At 48.4% G+C, this 18,306-nt stretch overlaps 3 protein-coding genes across 3 annotated transcripts; all 3 read right to left on the reverse strand.

Moving 5' to 3' along the window:
• Window positions 1-6: 6 nt before the first annotated feature.
• Window positions 7-483, reverse strand: LOC122626278. The gene has a single exon (XM_043806475.1). The coding sequence runs from the start codon at window positions 392-394 to the stop codon at window positions 47-49; it is 348 nt and encodes a 115-aa protein (XP_043662410.1). The 5' UTR covers window positions 395-483; the 3' UTR covers window positions 7-46.
• Window positions 484-594: 111 nt separating this feature from the next.
• On the reverse strand, window positions 595-1,599 carry LOC122626277 (protein lifeguard 1). The gene is made up of 3 exons (XM_043806474.1): window positions 1,351-1,599; window positions 1,040-1,288; window positions 595-975 (listed from the first exon to the last, which is right to left on the reverse strand). Exons 1-3 carry the CDS (start codon window positions 1,441-1,443, stop codon window positions 619-621), a joined length of 699 nt encoding a protein of 232 aa, XP_043662409.1. The 5' UTR covers window positions 1,444-1,599; the 3' UTR covers window positions 595-618.
• A 4,375-nt stretch (window positions 1,600-5,974) lies between these two features.
• On the reverse strand, window positions 5,975-9,545 carry LOC122626595 (fez family zinc finger protein erm). The gene is made up of 2 exons (XM_043806914.1): window positions 9,534-9,545; window positions 5,975-8,159 (listed from the first exon to the last, which is right to left on the reverse strand). The coding sequence occupies exons 1-2, from the start codon at window positions 9,543-9,545 to the stop codon at window positions 6,297-6,299; spliced, it is 1,875 nt and encodes a 624-aa protein (XP_043662849.1). The 3' UTR covers window positions 5,975-6,296.
• Between the last annotated feature and the right edge of the window lie 8,761 nt (window positions 9,546-18,306).

Here is an 18,306-nt window from a genome sequence, read left to right on the forward strand (position 1 = left end):
CTTTTGAGAAGCTTTATTGAACCCTTGACTAAAAATATATGAGCCCCTAGTAGAAGACATCGCAGTCCGTGTAGCTGTAGAACAAAGTGGATCCGCAGGCGCTGCTGCCGTAGGCCCGCACATGGTTGTACCTTCTGGCCACATGGACCATGTAGATGCACATGAGCAAGAGCAGGCCGAAGCAGGCGGCGATTAGAAGGCGTAACCAGCCCTGGGATGCGGGTTTCCTGCGTCCGGACTTGAGCATCCGGCAGTGGTTGAGCCTTCGTTTGTGCTTGCAGTCGCAGGAGCGCACCTTGTTCAGGATCTCGAGCATTTGGCAGTTGCGCATCCTCTTGTGCTCCATAAATGTCTGGGACACGCCATCTATGAAATTCTGCACTTCGCACTTCATGTTTCAGAAAGGTTGATTTTAGGCTTCTACTGATCCACTTCGGAATTGGCAATGGAAACAGGGCACTCTTTGAAATAATACAATTCTGAATAAGTCAAATGTTCAATTGATTTAATCACTTTTATACTGAGATAACAAGGGCTGTTATAGCAATGTTGATATACTAAATAAGTGAATCGAAAATAAGCAATGGTTTCAAGCATAATTCAAAAACATATTTATTGTTAGACATCTATCAACCCAAATAGGTCCAGTAAGAATAGAAAGAGGAATACAAAGTCGCTGTATAGTGACATGGCTGCTATGATATAATCCTCCTCGTCGTACTCGTTTTGGTGGGTTCTGCCGCCAATTACCATTTGGATATTAATCACCACATACATGCAGAACATGAGCACTCCGAGAGAGGCATACGCAATGCGTACGCTTGGGATGAAAATGGCCACTATTCCCATGATCATAACTACTAAGGAAAACACGAATACAAATATCCAGCATCCGGTGAAATCGCAAGGAGCAAATCTGGCGAACAGACACAGCAACACCACAATGCCGGCACAACTGCCCAAGGCTATAAAAACCTATAAATCGTTGTGCTCTCATAAAGATCATAAAGTACTTCACAAATGTGAAATCATCACCTACCAGTCTCGGATGATATCGAACCGCAGCACAGCACACCACTGCGGCATGGGCCAACACATAGATGAGCAATAGGATGTAATTGCATGGGAACTTTTGGAACACGAAGGGGCAGAAGCACACCACAAAGGAAATCAAAGCTATAACACCTATTCCGATTACCCCGATGTACCAGTGCTTCTGCAGGAACCGCCTCGCCCCCATATTGAAGACAACAGATGTCATTATCAGCGTGGTTATGAGCAAGTTAACCTGCAATGTACTCGTATATATATATATATATTGTATATAGTTAATATATTCTGTGTACTCACGGCCACTATCATTAAAACCTTACTGATGAAGATGCGGCGGCTACGCGCGTTCTCAAAATACATCGGCTCCCGCGGCCCGTATGAAAGACACATTTTTATTTATTTAAGCAATCGATTTTCCGGATGATCACAGTTACGGACCTTATTTCCTTGTTTTGACAGCAGATACACAGAAGAAATTTGAAAAATACTTCGCTTAAATCATGACGTTATCATTTGGCAGTACGTGTAAGAAAGTTATGTCATATATAACTTGTTATACTCGCTACTTGTAAAGTAGAAGGGTATACTAGATTCGTTAAAAAGTACGTAAGGGGTATAGTTAATATATTATTAATCAGAATCAATAGCCGAGTCGAACTAGCCATGTCCGTCTGTTTGTCCGTCCGTCTGTCCGTCCGTATGAACGCCGAGTTTGAACTTTAAAAGCTAGAAAGTTGCAGTTTCCAGAGACAAAGACGTTCTCTCTCTGGTTTTATATCCTTAATGCGATACCAGGTTTTGACCACCCTTTTCTAAGCCAAAAGGCGGCGAAGCAGACCACACTAAGTAGTACTAATTAATGGAATGTGGCCGGATCCTTGCCAGCAGCAGCTTTTCACGTAATGAGCGACGCCTCGCTGCCCGCCAATGTGAAAATGTGGAAATGTGAAAATGCGGCGTGGAAAACTGGGAAGCTGGCGGCGCATTCGTGACTCCTCAGGCAGCAAAAACCCGCGGTGCGGTTTTGTGTTCAGGTGTGAATAAGCGTGCAAGAAGTTGACATAAAGCCAGGCGAGCAGGCGAACAGGCGGACAATGGCTGGAGCAATGGAATCGCAAGGACTCGGGGCAGGACGAGGACGTGGATGTGGATGCGGATGCGGAGCAGCGGAGGACACGATGACAGGAGAAGCTGCATTGGCAGTCGCTGAACCGCACTAATTGAGCCGTGTTACGTCGACTCGAATGCATTTCAATGTGTTGCCAAGCAGCGCGTCGATCCCATCACATATTGTCATCGTTTTCCGGCCTCTCGCCTCTTGGTTCTCGCTGGGAAGTCGAGCAACTGCTGCCCGGAAAAGCGAACCCGAAGTTAACCTTATGCCACCCCAAACAGAATCTGCTCCAAGTGAGCTGCTCTTCCGAGGGAAAGGATCGAAGGGTCAGGACTAAGCTGCAAAGCTCAGAGGAAGTCGTTGATCCATGAAAAATGCTGACAAGGAACAGCCTCAAAATAATCCGGCTGATTATGAATTATTAAGAGACCAACCACTTTGCATCTACCAGAGTTTCGTTGAGTAAACACTTGCACTGTTAAGAAAAGTTTGCTTGCAGTGTTAAGTTGGCCAGGAACTTTCTGCCAGTGTACAGGACCCAGCCGAAACAGGACCGTGGCAGACCAAACTATAAGTACTCAAATGGAATTTCGTAACGCCCGCATCTTGAGCGCCCCGCGGCTTCCTCTTTTTCTAATGGCAGCCAGCCATTGACATGGGACACTCTCGATGTGGAGGAGTGGCAGGGGATCATGTCATAGTTCAGAGAGTCGACAATTAACGTGGGTTAAGTGTTGTTTTGTTCTCCTTTTTTTTTCGCCAGCGCACATTGTTGGCACAGGAGATACACTTATGTGGCCATTAGGAGCCGTCGAGGGCGTTCGTAATTGAAAGGAAAATGCAGCTTTAGCTTTTTAAGAAATTGTAATCACAGCAGATTGCGCTGCGCTGAACTCAGCTGAGCCGAGCCGGGATACCGAGTGATGCCGGGATACAACATCTTCTTGTATGTTACAACATACAAGGGACACAAAGATGCCAGCACACAAAGCTGATAGGTCACAGCACCGGTGGCAGACAATCCCTCGCACTTGGTGGCGCAATCATATCCGGAAGAGATTACGCTGCAGTTCACGCTCGACTTACATTCCCGCCTCGGTGCATCATCCATCCATCCATCTGGCCATGTACCCATCCTCATCCTCATCCGTGTCCTTATTGTTCTGCCTCATTTCGAGCGATAAGCGCAGTCGTTGTCTGCCGTATTTTCCCACCTACCACCCCCCCTCCCGGCGACGGACAATGGAATTGGATTATAATTTTTTATTGTGCGCAGCGAGAGGCTCGAGTGCTCGCATTTTCCGCACTTTCCCCCTGTTGCGTGCTCGAGTTGTTGTGGCACAATCGGAGGGCGTGCCACGGCCCCCAAACCGCCGATAAGAGTTATTGATATGCTAAAAACAAAGGCGAAAATATTGTGCTTATTTCGGAGGGCTGCACACAAATTATGGCGCCTGCGAAAATTGTTTATGGCGGGTAAACAGTTTTTGGGGGGGGCCTCAAATATGGCGGAAGTTATTATCATATTTTTAAGGGGGAGATACTACGAATTCGTGACAAAATCTGTGTTTTCATGGGTTTCTATATCTATGCCTGGCATACTTATACAATGTCCCTTATTCAGTTGCTTTAGCTATCAGTACATTTATCTCAAGGTAACTAAAACAATTGCCATTAAACAAGATTATTATCTACCAGAAATAAGCTACTTAAATACAATTTCAGTGCAGGAAATGTCTTATTATTTCTATTATACAAGAATCTGGACACTTCTGCACTTTCTCACTTAGCCTCTCACTCACAGCTTCCTTTGGGCGGAAATCAAAACATTGGCTCTGTCCGAGGATCAATGGGTATTAATTAGCTTAATTAATGTCATCCGGCCGGGTGACCAAATGTGATTGTCCGGAGTGCCAAGGTGTCATGCATAAGCGGGCCGAGAAGTGGAAAAGTGCGGAGTTATCCGGGCCAGATCTGCATGGAGTGCTGCCAACGACCAACCGCGTTCAATTAGCCAAATAAGTCGGTTTTGTGTTAGTGGGATTGAATGGGGAATAGAAAGTGGGATTGGGATTGGGATTGGGATTGGGTTTGGGATTGGAGGCACTTCGCACAGATGGCTAGGCAGATGGACACTCGAATGGCCGACTGGGCGTGCATAAGGCAAACATCAAAAGGAATCGAATGGGGGAGCGGCCAACATGACAACAACTGAAGGACCATTCACATTCATTCCACAATTGGGGGTTGGCCTTCGACGACGACGACGACTACGACGACGATGATAGGCATCGTGGAATCGAGGAATCCGATTTGGTTCAAAAGGACGCCGCGAGGCGGTGTCAGAAGTCATCATCGAAAATTGGGCACAACCGGAGGACTTGCTCTCCTGCACTCCTGTCATCCGAATGGAATCAGTGGGCGGTGTGCTTGAGCATATGCTGAGGGCCCACTGTACGTCAGTCGTCTTTGATTATTTGCATAAAAAAGCAACGCATCGCACCGCTCGATTTCGCTTTTCGTTCCCATTCGGATATTCAATGCGCTCTGAATTATTCATGTGATTTGGCCAGGCAAAAGGGGAAGGATGTCAACTCAAGTGGACATCACATGCATCACTCCTGATGGCCGTATTAAAGCCCTACAATACTTACAATAGTCCGATGTCACCAAACCGAAGACAGCAGGATTACAAGAGTCCACCCGAATAAACATAAATATTTGAACTTGTCAAGTGAAGTTATTCATGTTGAGCACTTGAATATATTTCGTAATTACTGAGGATATAGATTTATATGTTTCGCATACTTATTTTATTAATTGAGCTGCCTGACTAATAAGGATGCTTCTGTTGCATTTTTATGAGCGGGCTCAAGAACACCAACCTTCCTGCTCCGGAGCCATTTGCACTTCGGGTTTCCTGGGCTTTTCTCGAGTCGCAGATCAAAGTGCTATGCAAATGACTGAGGCGTGTGGCTGGGCCTGCCACCTGCGGAGTTTTCCCCGAGTGGGAGCTGGAAGCTGGAAGGTGGAAAAGTGGGGGGCTGGTCGCCACTAATTAAGTTGCAAATGTCATGCGGCAGACGCGGCGACAGTTTAGAGCCCATTAAACGCGACTCTTGGGCCCGCGTAATGCAGCAATAATTGTTTTCATTTCGCATCCATTTGCATTTTTCAGGATCCCTCCACTCAACTCACAAACTCAATGGCAGCCCACACCGTTGCTCAGTTATTTGCATATGAACAACTGGCGATAATATCGGCTTTAAAAAGCCGTCCCACATATGTAAACAGTATTTGCGTTTAATAATTGAAGAATTGATTTATTGCTTAAACAGTATCAATAATATCACTTAAGTCCTAAACAAATACAATGCATTCATGGATCGTCGTTAAAATTTACTCAATTTCATTAATTCGCGTTGGGTTACACAGACACTTAGGGATACGGTACAGTACGGATATCTAGTGCAACTCTAAGATACATTTCCATCTATGTATTTCGGTTGACAGACCCCAAAAAGCTCTAACGCACTGTTAAAAACACCATTTCCTCCATCGAAACGAGTCCTGGAGGATCCGTGTAGTTGGTCTACACGGAACTCAGGGCTTTCGGTATTGGCGACTAACTAGGTAAATCCTTTAACTACATCTATACACCGAGAGAGCTGCTTAAGTAGAGTGTTCTGTGGGACTTCTTAGGGATACGCTATGTACAAAATGCTGCTTGGATGTGAGGGCTGAGTGTTGGAATCATCATCATCATCATCTGAGTGGGGTATTGCACAAGTTGAAACCATTTGGTGGCTGCTGAGGTTCTTCGGGGTGGGTGGTGGAGGTGGGCAGGTCCTTGGGCCTAGAAGAGTCCGTTTAGTGCGCGGACAGCACTGCCCAGAGCCGTGCATCCGAGCTCCGGGGATGGGGACTCGCCGGTGTCCCTTCCGGAATTGGAGCTGCTCGCAGCGGCCGCCGCTGCCACGAACTGCAGTCAGTCGATCAGCAGATCGCTCCTGGCGCCGGCCATCGTGGATATGGCCGTGGTGGTGGTGGTGGTGCTGGTGGTCACCGTGGAGCTGGTCGTCGAGGTCGACCCCGTGGAGCTGTTCAAGCTTTCCGCGTAGTATCGCTGTCAAAACACCTTGGCTATGAACGTCTCCGAGAGCCGCTGCTGCTGCTGGTGGTGCTGCTGGTTCTGCGGATGTGGCTGCTGCGGCTGGAGTTGCAGGAAGGCGGAGCCGCTGGGATAGTCGTGCGGTGGCGCCACGCCCAGCTGGTGGTGGAAGCTGCCGGCCGGGTACTGCGAAACGGAGGACCTGGGCCAGGCGGGATTGCTCGTCTCGCCGCTGGACAGTGGCGGTGTGGTCACATTGATGGGCGGCGACATGCTGCCGGAGCTGGAGTCCGGCGTGAGTTGACCGGAGGCCTGGCCGTAGCCGGAGGCCAGTGGCTCCCGGCGCGTGTACTCGCGCCGCCTGTCGTAGCTGGGTGGCATGTCCAGGTCATCGAGATCGCCGCCGATCTCGTGCAGCTTGCGCATGTGCTTCTTCAGATCGAAGTTCCGGCAGAATCCCTTGGCGCAGACGCGGCAGGTGTAGGGCTTCTTGTCGTTGTGCGTGTGCATGTGGAAGGTGAGGTTGTACACCTGGTGGAAGGCCTTGTTGCAGATGTTGCACTTGTAGGCCTTTTCGCCGCTGTGGGTCAGCTTGTGGTTCTTGTAGTTGCCCTTCTGGTGGAACCCCTTGCCGCAGTACTCGCACACGAAGGGCTTGTAGCCGGCGTGGATGCGCGAGTGGGTGTTGAGGGTGGAGGAGCGATTGAAGGCCTTGCCGCAGGTCTGGCACTTGTGCGGCTTCTCCGACGTGTGGATGATCTTGTGCCGGCAGAGAGTCGACGCCTGGCGGAATCCCTTGCCGCAGACCTTGCACACAAACGGCCTGGCACCGGTGTGGACGGGCATGTGGCGGGTGAGGTTGTAGTGGGCGTTGAACACCTTGCCACACTCCAGGCAGGAGAAGGTCTTGGGCTTGCCGCCGCTGGCCGATCCCGGACTGCTGTCCTCGATGGATCCTTGCGGCGATGGGGAGCGCGATCGGGCTCCAGTGGCGGACGTGGCAGTAGACGCTGGTGGCGGCGTCACCTCGCCCTGATCCTGCGGCGATCGTTTCCTCTTCAAGTTCGCCTGCAATCCCGAACTCTGCGCAGTTCGCTGGGCCACTGGCGACTTCTCCAGGCTCTGTTGCAGATTGGGCACCGCCTGGGATTGGGCCGCCGCCGCCACGGCAGCGGCCGCGGCCAGCGGATGGCCCAGATTCCTGCGCAGCGACTGCGAGTGATGCAGGCTGGCGTTCAGGGAGGCGGTGAAGCTGCTCAGGTGGGCGGCGCTGGCCAGCGATTGCTGTTGGGCGGTGAGGGCCGCGTATTGGGCGGCAGCGGCGGCGCACATCAGCTGATTGGGTGCATAGTAGAGCAGGGGATACTGCGAGAGCAGCTCCTGGTGGCGGGAGCTCACGAACTGCTGCACAGCGGCGGTGCTCGGCGGCGAGGCCACCGACGCAGTGGCGCCCGAACAGGCACCCGGCACATACTTCTTAAAAGCGGAGTCGTAGTTGGATGCCGTGGATGGCGACTGATCCAGGCTGATCACCTCGATGGGGCTGCAGGAGCGCTCCGAGTCGGCATCGATCTCCGGATCCTCATCCTCGTCGTCATCGTTGCTGTTGTTGTTGTTGTTGGTGGCGTAGGAAACCGGAGCGGGCTGCGGCGGCGGCACCTGGCTGGGCCTGTGATCCGGCTCCATGATCTTGGCTATCGAGAACTTCAGGGGACACGCCCGCTTGGCGCTCTGCTCGTCCTGCTGCTGGCTCCGCTGACTCTGCTGGCTCTGCTGGCCAGGATTCTGGTCGGAGGCGGCGCTCTCCATCACGGGACTCTTCGACGGCGGCATCATTGCGACTTCTCCCGCTGGACTACACGGTTGCATGCCACGCGGACTCTGCAAGGGAGGAAGGGGGGAAACAAACAGAGTCAAATTGAGTATGCAAACTAAGCAACGGGTTATCAATTAATCGAAGGCATACGCCTCCATTGTTTGTGCCTAATGCTATGAATGCGACTGTGGCCACAGTTGGGGGGAGAATGCTAGGATAAACAGCATTTCTGGTTCCCATACCGTTCACAAAAAAAAAACAACTATGTTGAGCATAAGCAATTCGGGCTATAATTATGAATATAATAAATAATAACAACACCTATTTGGAGGATTCGGAAGTATGGTCGCTATTGTTTTGACCGCAGCTGTACGTACTATTTACCGCCTGATCAGTCAAGTGCGACTAATGCGCTGGCAATTCGGGAGCACAAACAAACGCCAGCGGAGGGCGTGCTCCCAGCGGCAGGACATTTCCGCAGGATAATTCATGGCCAGCCAGCGGGTTGCAATTAAAGGCAAACCGCAGTGCGTTTCATAATATTGCCCGATTGATTTAGCATACCACGCCATTTGCATTTGCATTTAACCCGTGCTTGGCCCTGGCTTACGCTCCACTTAACCCAAACAATGCCCTCAATCCTTTCGCCAGCATATTGCCATCAATCATAACACAGACCCAGTGTGCAATATGCGATTATTTTTTTGGCGCGGGTCTCGGCCTCATTCGCGAATCATTAAATCGCTTACACTCGACTGGAGGTGTAAGGCATCGTCTCCGGCTCCGGCTCCATCTTCCTCATCATCCTCGTCGTCTTCGCCATGTGCCCTCGAGTGTGGCTAATGTGCGACATCCGGTGCGATTACCGACTTCCTTGCCGCTTTTAATTAACTTGATTTGACGCCTCAGCAGGCGCAGCTCCCATCTTGCACTTTCCCTCCCAAAGTGCGCTTTAATCTCATTAAACCGGAGGCGGTCACCATTTCACACGCTGACCCGGAGCCCTCGAGTCCGAAAGTCTCGCAGAACGAGTAGTAGTCAGTAGTTTCAGTTTTAAGCAGCCGAATTATGTCGGTGTTCTAGTGGCCACTTCAGAGTTTGCCCTTATGACCCCCATCAAGCTTATTAACCAAGTGCGTGGCACAGTACTCAATCAACACAGCAGCACTCGCAAACTTTGTCTTCATGCTATGAGTAGTAACTTGAAGCTGGCTTTTGATTAGGCACATCAAAATCAAAAGGCATATGAGCTGTGAGTGTGGAGATACAAAGTATCTAATGAAAACATAGATCCCCTGAATGCCTGCCTTACTTATGAGCTTTACAAATAAAAATCTAATTTAAAAAGGGAAATTCCTTCTTTTAGCTTAAAACTTAGCCCGTTTTCCCGTCGGAGGTACAGAGTGTTAAACTACGTTTTTTAGCAAACAAATACGTACAAAGTAAACCATATTCAGGCACTGCCTATGTGGATATCCAGTTCCCTTGGCAGGCGGCCGATCTCCACTTGTTAGCGGCGCAAAGCACAACAGTTGGCACACACACACAAAAATGCAACACGTTTAGACTTGGTCCTTTAACTATTAAAAAGTTCACTTGTTTCGTGCAAAAGGAATTATGCTCTTCAAATGCAAATCGAGGGACGCGAGGAACAGGACGCGTTCAGCACAGGATCAGCGACCGAAGCGGAATGAAGGCAAACAGCGAACGGTGCGGGCCTTAAGAAATATGAAAAGGACACACGGCGAGTGCTGGGGTGAATCCTGGCGAAACAACCCCCGAGAGTCCTGCGCGCTGTCCGTCGTTGGCGAGAGCGAGAGGTGCAATGCATGGCATGGCAGAGAGAGGGAGAGCAATGCAGATGTCCTGCGACCGAGCGAACGAGCGACTGAGCGAGATGGATTGATGGGAGCGACGGGCAAAAGGAGAACTTCATCATCACGTTCAGATTGGAGGATATGTCCTGCTGCCGACGTCGCCGCCGACTGCGACTGCATTATGAATGAAAAGACAAAATGTCGAATTGGAATATTACGGCGAACGAGAGAGGCAGCCGAGCAGAGCCCGCCCCTAAAATATTTATATAGAGATAGAGCTCAAGAGCCCGGGAAGATGATACATGGAGGAGTGACGACATGGAGGAGGTGCCGCTTGGGTGACAGGGAGAGCACTATGCGGAGCACGCGGCTGCTGGAAAGAGAGAGCAATGAACGGACGGACGGACAGATAGGCGGACAGATGGATGGATGAGGCACCTTTGGCCGTATTCCGTTCACACTTGATTTGGATGGGGCGCAGACACCAAGAAATGGCAGCCACCGGCCTCGTGGATCACTCTCGAGTTGACTTTTTCACTGGTCCCACCCCTTTGCCCCTCCCCCCCTGGAAAGCTCGTGCCTTTTGTTGGGCGTTTCAATTGTCGTTTTGGCATTTCGTTTTATCAGCGTCTTTGTTTGCTCACCTTTAGCCCGCCAGCGGGCAAGGATTCTCTGGTTCTCTGGTACTCCGATTCCCTGATTCTCTGATTCCCTGATTCTCCAACAGCCCCCCGATTTTCCATCTTGTGTGCTATATACAGAGAAAATAATTCAGCCGTAATCCAATCAGTAATCTCTTTTCTACTCGGGAATGTTAGTCGCAGGATATCAGGCACACTTGTGTGTAAAATATATAATGGTTGGTTAAATAACTATATAATTTATAGCTTTGAATAATATGAATTAAATTGTAGTTCTCTGGGTGCACCCTTCTCATTCGTTTAATTCGAAGCCCCCTGCACTAGTTAAATATAATCTCATATTCATTTTGATGGCATCTCCAGCGCGGCTTCCTTGACTTTGTTTGCTTTGCCAGTGCTTGTCGTCCTGGGCCACCAACTCCTTCCTGCAGGACCACGGTCCAGGACCTTTTCTTGGCTGCTTTTGCTGCAGTTGAGCAGTTCAGCAGTTCGGCAGTTAAGCAGCTGCAGGACCACACAAAAGCACAACTCTTCGGGGAGTGCGACGGGGAGCGCGGGGGTTTTAGTGGATCCTTGAAGAGGACTATGGCCGCCATTTCGACTGAATTTTCCGGCAATCTGGCCTGTTGTGCGGCTCTTGTGTGGGGAAATCGATATGCAAATATCTGCTCTTTGTTGATTAGACATCCTCATTGTGGAAATGTTGTTTGGATGCCTCGAATGTGTTAGGGAGTTACAAAAGATACTGCTACAAGTTAAATTCAATGGTTTCTCAAGTTCTGCCGACGGTAACTCTTATTCAAAAGGACATGAACACTCCTGGAAAACCGTATCTCTACTGGATAAGCTTCGTATAGTATGTTTTTCAACATTTTGGTCATGAAGCAAAAGCATTTCGTTGAATATCCGTGACAAAAGCGGCCAAAACAGCGTGATTAACTGGAAGCAAAATGAACGGCACATGCTGAAATGTGCAATCTGCATTTAGTTGAATAAATAAACGCGGTGAAAAAAGGCAGCGACGAGGCGAAAATAGCAGCACAAACAACAACCAACTGGACATTCAACAAACAAAACAACCACGGCCTATGCAGCTTTGCTACACTAACAGAAAAGAGGAGAGCAATTTTCACAGTTTCTGTTTAGATTTCAAATGTTGGACATTTTCAACCGACTATTTAGAAACTGGGAGAAATATATTGAGCTTACTAGTACTACATCTTTTTTCCAACTGCAGTTATCTTTGCAGCTTATCTCTCTTCCACTATCTCTGCTCCTTTTCACCTCTGTTCATTTCCATTCAAAGGCCATGCAAGCATGACCAAGCACACACACACACACACACACATACACACACTCGAACGGGGGGAGGGGGCGTATCCTTGATAAGGACGAGGGGCGGCGCAGGGGTGGCAGAGTGGACCAACTGTAAATGCAGAACGAACTAAACTAAACAACAACAAAGGAACTTGAAAATCCGGCAAAATGTGCAAAAATAAAATATAAAACAAAAAGTGCAAAAGTGCAAAAGCTGTGCGAGCAGGAGAGCAAAGCGCAGATGCAAATGGCGCAGAGTTCAGAGGTCAGCGCGAAAGAGATGCAAACAGAGTGCAGCCTCCGCTTGCTGTTGTTGTTGTGTGTCCTTTTTTGCCGCTGCTTTTTTTTTTGTAAATTTTTAATGAGTTTGCAAAATGGTTGCGGTGCGCTGCGATTTCGCTGTATTTTTAGGACTCTTTTTCCCTCTCGAGGGGTTAAAAGTCGCTTTGGAATTACACATAAAATGTTTGCCGACGCGAGGAAGCTTTTCAATTAGAAAACTGTTGATTTAAAGATTGAAATACTTCCTCAAAGATGTGATCTCCTTCCACTTGCAGGAGTTTGCATGAACTTGGTTGCGATCTACCCGACTTGGCTTAAGTCTAGGGCTAGTTGGCGATTTTCCAACACCGCCTACTGACTGCCCTACTAAACCAATAAAACGCTTCGCATTTCTCGCACCTCGTCGGGAAATTAACCTACAAATTGAAGATTTACACCTCGCCGAGGAACTGAGCTTGGGCTGATGCCAGATTGCAGCAGAGATTTGGCCGATTTTTCCAGGGAAATGTATCAATGCTATGGGAAAATCGCTTTTCCCCGCTGGAAGAGAAGGGAAGGGAAGGGAAGCAGAGCGGCTTGCATAATCTGCGGTAAGCCAGAAGCGATTACAAGGCATTGAACAAGGACCTCGGGTGCGGCGTATCCCTGAGATACGTTTGCATATGTGTAACTAGGACGAAGGCGGCCGTGGTGGACAATGGCCGGCGATGAGGGCCTCTCAAAGGGAAACTCAACAGCTGCCCGGGGACTCGTCCTTCGTCCAGTGTCCTGCGTCCTGCATCCTTCGTCCTGCGCTCCTTTGTGGGAACGCGTGTGTGTGTGCGTGGGTGAGCGCGTATCCAGGGGCAGTGGAATATCCGATTTGCGGAGTGAAACAATTGCGGTGTTTGACCAATTTTACAATTGATGTAATCCCCTAAATCGCCTATATTAGCTATGAGCGGCTTCAGCATCCTTGCCTCCATTACGATTGTCAAATTGAAATGTTTTCAGTTCATTCAAGAGTAAACACAGGCACAAGCGTAAGCAGGTACACTGAGCGAAATGTGGTAAGACAGGAAGTAATTTAGGCAGTTTCTATATAAACCGAAATATGCTCATAAGAAAACAGGAACTTCATAGAAACTAAAATATGCTCATAATAAAACACGAACATCATACAAACCATCTTTTAAACTTAAAGATTTTCTGCATAATGTTTAAAATGTTTCCTAGAGGCAAAAGTGTAAATGGAACTGCATATCCTACTCATATGATAAGTAGCACATTTCCGAAGTGCACACGCTATTTTTGCGAGTGCACAACTTAATGTTATGTGGGTTACGGTTCCGTAGGCTTGTAATAATATTTTGCTAACCTTCTTTTGCGCCCGAGCAAAGTTCAAAAGGATCTTGGCCGCTCCTTTGTGCCGCGCGTCCTGCGATTTTCGCCGATTACCGACACAGATTAAGGGATGTTCCCAAACAATTGGCAGGTTCTCTCGCATTCTGAATTCTGAGTTCTGAATTCTGCGCCTGAGTTCGGAATTCAGAATTCTACGCTCGGGATTCTGCAGTCGGAACTGCGGATTCTTCGCTTCCCTCATAGGCGCGCAATTAGACGAGTTTTGGCCTTTGTCCGCTGCCGGCCATAGACGGATTTCCTTTGGCCATTCGTCCTTTGATCCTCTCTATCCCTAAATCTGTGCACTCGACCAAATACGCACTCTGCTTCTGGCGATTTGCCATTGTGTCGCGCGTATTTGGCGCGTTTAAATAGATTAACCGCCTGGCAATTTGCTCGGTTCTCCTATCTGCGCTGCAGGATCTGCTACCTAGCCGAACTTCACTGCTCCTCGTCCTGCTCGTCCTTCTCGTGCTGCTCTGCTTTGGTCCTTGCGTCCCGCTCTTTTTTACAATTAGCTGCGGCCGCCTCCTTTGTTGGCCATCTTAATCTTGAGTAAATTAGTTCATTAAGAGGTTAATTCCCCACAACACCCACAAATTAGACCAGCCATGGGAATGGAAATGGGAATTTGAATGCATGTGACGAGTGTCCTGTCTGCTGCTCAGCTCTACTTTCTCAGGTGAGTTGGATTGGCGAATTGCTTGATTGCTTTAGGGAGATTGAGGAAACAGCAAACTGAACAAAGGCGTAGATAATTTCCCATTCCAAGCATGTGAATTTCACTCTCCAATGGACAAAATAAGGAAGTGTTTTATTGGTTCCCACCAACCCAAAAAAAAACATATTGGCCAGGATAACCAGTTGACCGCGTAATCGCATCGCAAAAATGTAAAATCAGGACATGCATTTGACATTTCCCAGCTGTAAACAAAGTTCAGCACGCTTTTGGCGATTATTTTTTAATTGACACTAATAGGCTTAAGCCGGCATTAACATATTCGGCAGATTGCCGGTGCCAAAAGATGATTCAGATGCGGCTCTCAAATTGAATTAGTGCGTCTGGTCGCGTGACCCACAAAACGATGTCACCATCAACCTAATCGGAAGCCCGGGAAAGGGGAAAATCACCATTTCCACCGAAACTTTCCCAAAGGGTTGTTGGGTTTTCGGTCTGAATGGCATGCTTGGTCACCCTTGGAAACTTTTCGGTTATTGTTCGATGCTGATGATTCGGGGCTTTGATTCGCCTGCGCGGTGTCGGTGGTTTTTTGTGGCTGTTTGTTTGGCAAGTACTTGTTTAATCGGTTTGTTTGTGACATTTCTATTGCCCACACAGCCCACATCCCACATCTCACATCCCCGGGGACCTGGTGGTCCATGGCCAAGCCAAGGCTGTCTTTGTGTGCTTCGTGGTAGGCCTGACACGCGTTTAACGCCCACACGGAAGGTGGAAAACCAGGCACTCAGAGAAAAGGGAAGTAGTTGCACAGCAAATGTATAATACATATATGTAGAGCTCACACTGAGTAGCTCAACCATCTAACCTAAGTTAATGCCTGGACTTTATTAGTAGAACATACTTTGAGCTCTAGCTAGCATTTTCTTTGAGTGCAGGCGCAAGGAGTTCCCCACTCCCCCCGGTGGGTGTGTCTGTCTCATCACCACCAGCCTCATGAACCTCGGAAGCATTCTCTCCATAAAAAAAAGAGGAATCTGCTGAGTGGATGAGGGGGTGGCTGTGGGGGGCAGGCCATCGCTTAAGTGCTGCCGAACAAAAAGAACACATTTGCAGGATGTTTTTATTTCCCCCCACCCCCACACACCCCCCGCACACCGACGGGATTACACCCCCAAAAGCGAGTCCAACCACCCGAAAGGAGTGTGAATTGTAATTACAGTGAAATCAGCTTTTGGCACTTGCTCGGCTTCCTTCGCTGCTGGCGCGTCGTGGTGGGGGGATGACTACTGTACTTGTGCGTGCTGAATTTCCTTGTGTATGGGATGGTTAAAGGATTTGAATGATGCACAGGGAGAATTGGAAGGATGTTTAAATAAAGATAAGCAGGAATATCATGTACTGCACTGCAATCGTTCATAGTAAATAATCAAATGTTGTATGCTTACTTAAAAACACTGTATGTAAGTAGTCGAATGTAGCCTCTACTCATTTGTCGCAGTGCATCTCCATGTGAGCCGTGATTTATGTTTCCTAATTGGCTTTGGATGCGTATGCTGGCATTTTGACAACAACACACACACACCCACTTTCGGAACTCCACCCCGCTGTCATAATTTCGATTTGTGGCCTGCGTTTTGACAGCTCCGAGAATTCGAGAATTCGAGACTCGATGTCTGTTGGGGGCGTTGATGTTCGCCTTTGGTGGGTGTCACCGGAAATTGCGGCTTAGCCAAAACGGGGAAATTAAATATCAAGCGGGGTGATTCGTGGCATTATTTTCGCCAGCATTGGCAAAACACATTTATTAGCGAAATTGACTGTGAGGAAGCATTCGGAATGCTGTGCGAGTTCCTCATTGTTTGGGAGCATGTTAAGTGGATTGGACTCGATGGTTTGCAAGGGAAATTCGCATTTATTCGGGCTTCTAGACGCCCCTCTTGCCAAATCATAATCATTCCGCTGGCATTAACACAGGGTTTATGATATATTCTTAAAGAGCAGGTATTTTCCCTCATATCCTTCGCAGGAAGGATATGGAAGTGCATGGCCAGGAGCGTGTTTTGTACCCCTTCACGATTTAACCAAAATATTTAAGGCAAATATTTTATAAGCTATGCATACATTTAAGCACAATTAAGCAACTAAGCAGGCCAAATTACAGGCATAATCCTGGCCAGGACCTCTCTTCCCTCCGAGCCTGCGATCCTGCACAATGGACACCCACACACACACTCACACACACACGGATTAGGAGCCATGGATGCGGGTGTAGGGGTGCAGGGGTGTAGGTAGCCCGGGAATTGTCGGTTCCTTTCAAAGCTGGAAAACAGTTCCCTTTTTCGCTCTCCAGAGAACAATTATCGCACAAGTGCAGACGAAGATACAGATGGGATTTGGGAAATGTATTGACAGTGTTTTGACGTGTTCCCACTACATTTTGATGGGTTATTAATCCAGCTTCTGTATTGAGAAGGGCACTTCCATCTCTCTTTCATCTCTTTTTTTTTTCGCTGCACCCAAATTAACGCAAATTACGGGCCAAATCCTTTGAGCGTTTCCACTCCTGGCCAAATAATTGCTTTGTTTTGATTTTTCAGCTGGCCGCCGTGATTCACTTCTTGTTCAATGTTGATCAACCATCTGATAAGCGTAAGCTCCTAATTACGTTCAATTTCTGCGGCTGACCAGTGGTCAGCAGCTGCGGTTTGCTTCTGATGAAAACCCACTGATTTAGCTGCAAATATGCAAAATTGTATGCAAATTATGAAGGACCAACGTGGGAGGTAGACACTCATGGCTAATATTTCAATGAGGATTATGATACTTTTCAGTAAGCTTTAGCTTCCATTTTATTCGAGTGTATGCAGCACAGTTGAATGTATCTAATCACTACCAGCATCCGCAGCAGTCATCACCATGTGTCAGCCACAAAAGGCCACAAAAACCAAAAAAAGTCCTCGAAAGGAAGGCAATAAAAAAGTGCTCGAGCTGAATTGGGCGCTCCACTGTCCCAAGGACATCGATTCATTGGTCACGACGACCGGAAGTAAACAAGTAAGTAGAAGCCAATAAATCAGCCCGAGAGGAAGTGGAGTCAATGAGGAAAAGCACGCGGCTAATGGGAAAACTCGGGGGGCGGGCCGGGGGAAAACAAGGTTGCAATCTGTTTTCCGTGCCACCGGAAGATGAGCCAATGAAGGCGCGTGCCACCGGCAACGGCGTTCAATTTGTCGCAATTATAATTGTATTGCCGAGGGTCGCGTGACCAGTTGCGATCGCGTTTGACACAATGTTGTTGCATAATGCGCTTACCGCAGGCCGAGAGAAGGGGCGGCGTGGGTGTGGCCGCCGAGCATGTTAATAATTTGCCGCCCAAAACGCCGACACGCGTTTCACTTTTTTGTCATATTTCTACTCAACCCTTGCACCCAGTATCCTGTGTCCTGTGACCTGCGACCTGTGACCTGCTGGTGGAAAGGGGGGGGTGGGTGTTGCGGTTGTTGTTGCTTTTTATGACAGGAAGCGCAGCGACGGCACACGGCAACAGTTTTCCAGCGAACACGAACACGAAACACTTTTCATATCCCTATGCTAATCGGCCGGAAAGTGCCTTATTTAGCATTACGATTGGTCCGCTCGTGGGAGAATTCTGTGCTGTTCCTTCCTTCCTGCGACATGATAGTTAAATATTGGGTTAGGGCTTGTTACTGCACATGGCTAGCGCAAGGGATAAAAAGGACATGCGGCGTTAAAAAAGGGGAGATGTGTGACAAGCTAATTAGCTGGTGCGCAATGGAAATGGACGTGGAAGTGGAAATGGGCACTAAATGGTTATGACAGATTCTAAGTGGATTAGAGGTGGTGTTTGAGGTGGTGAGGGGATTATTATTACTTAATTTTGAGTATAAATTCTCACGACACTTGGAGTTCCACATATTAGAGATCAAATACAAACACGATTTACTTCGCATCCATAGTTTCCTAGGACTTTTTCCCTGCAAAAGAACCCCATTTGGTTGAAATGCTTTCGGGGTGTTCCTCGCTGTTTACATCTTCCCCTCGTAAGAAGTTCATTAAACAGAGAGGCAGC

Source organism: Drosophila teissieri, chromosome 2L (genome assembly GCF_016746235.2).
Source record: "Drosophila teissieri strain GT53w chromosome 2L, Prin_Dtei_1.1, whole genome shotgun sequence".
Taxonomy (NCBI): Eukaryota; Metazoa; Arthropoda; class Insecta; order Diptera; family Drosophilidae; genus Drosophila; species Drosophila teissieri.

Excerpts from the sequence above, each read along its gene's own strand:
- LOC122626277 (XM_043806474.1), bottom strand. The coding sequence starts at position 1,443 with ATGTGTCTTTCATACGGGCCGCGGGAGCCGATGTATTTTGAGAACGCG. Across the intron at positions 1,289-1,350 it reads AGGTTTTAATGATAGTGGCC|GTTAACTTGCTCATAACCAC; the intron begins GTGAGTACACAG and ends AGTACATTGCAG. Across the intron at positions 976-1,039 it reads TTCGATATCATCCGAGACTG|GTTTTTATAGCCTTGGGCAG; the intron begins GTAGGTGATGAT and ends AACGATTTATAG.
- LOC122626278 (XM_043806475.1), bottom strand. The coding sequence starts at position 394 with ATGAAGTGCGAAGTGCAGAATTTCATAGATGGCGTGTCCCAGACATTT.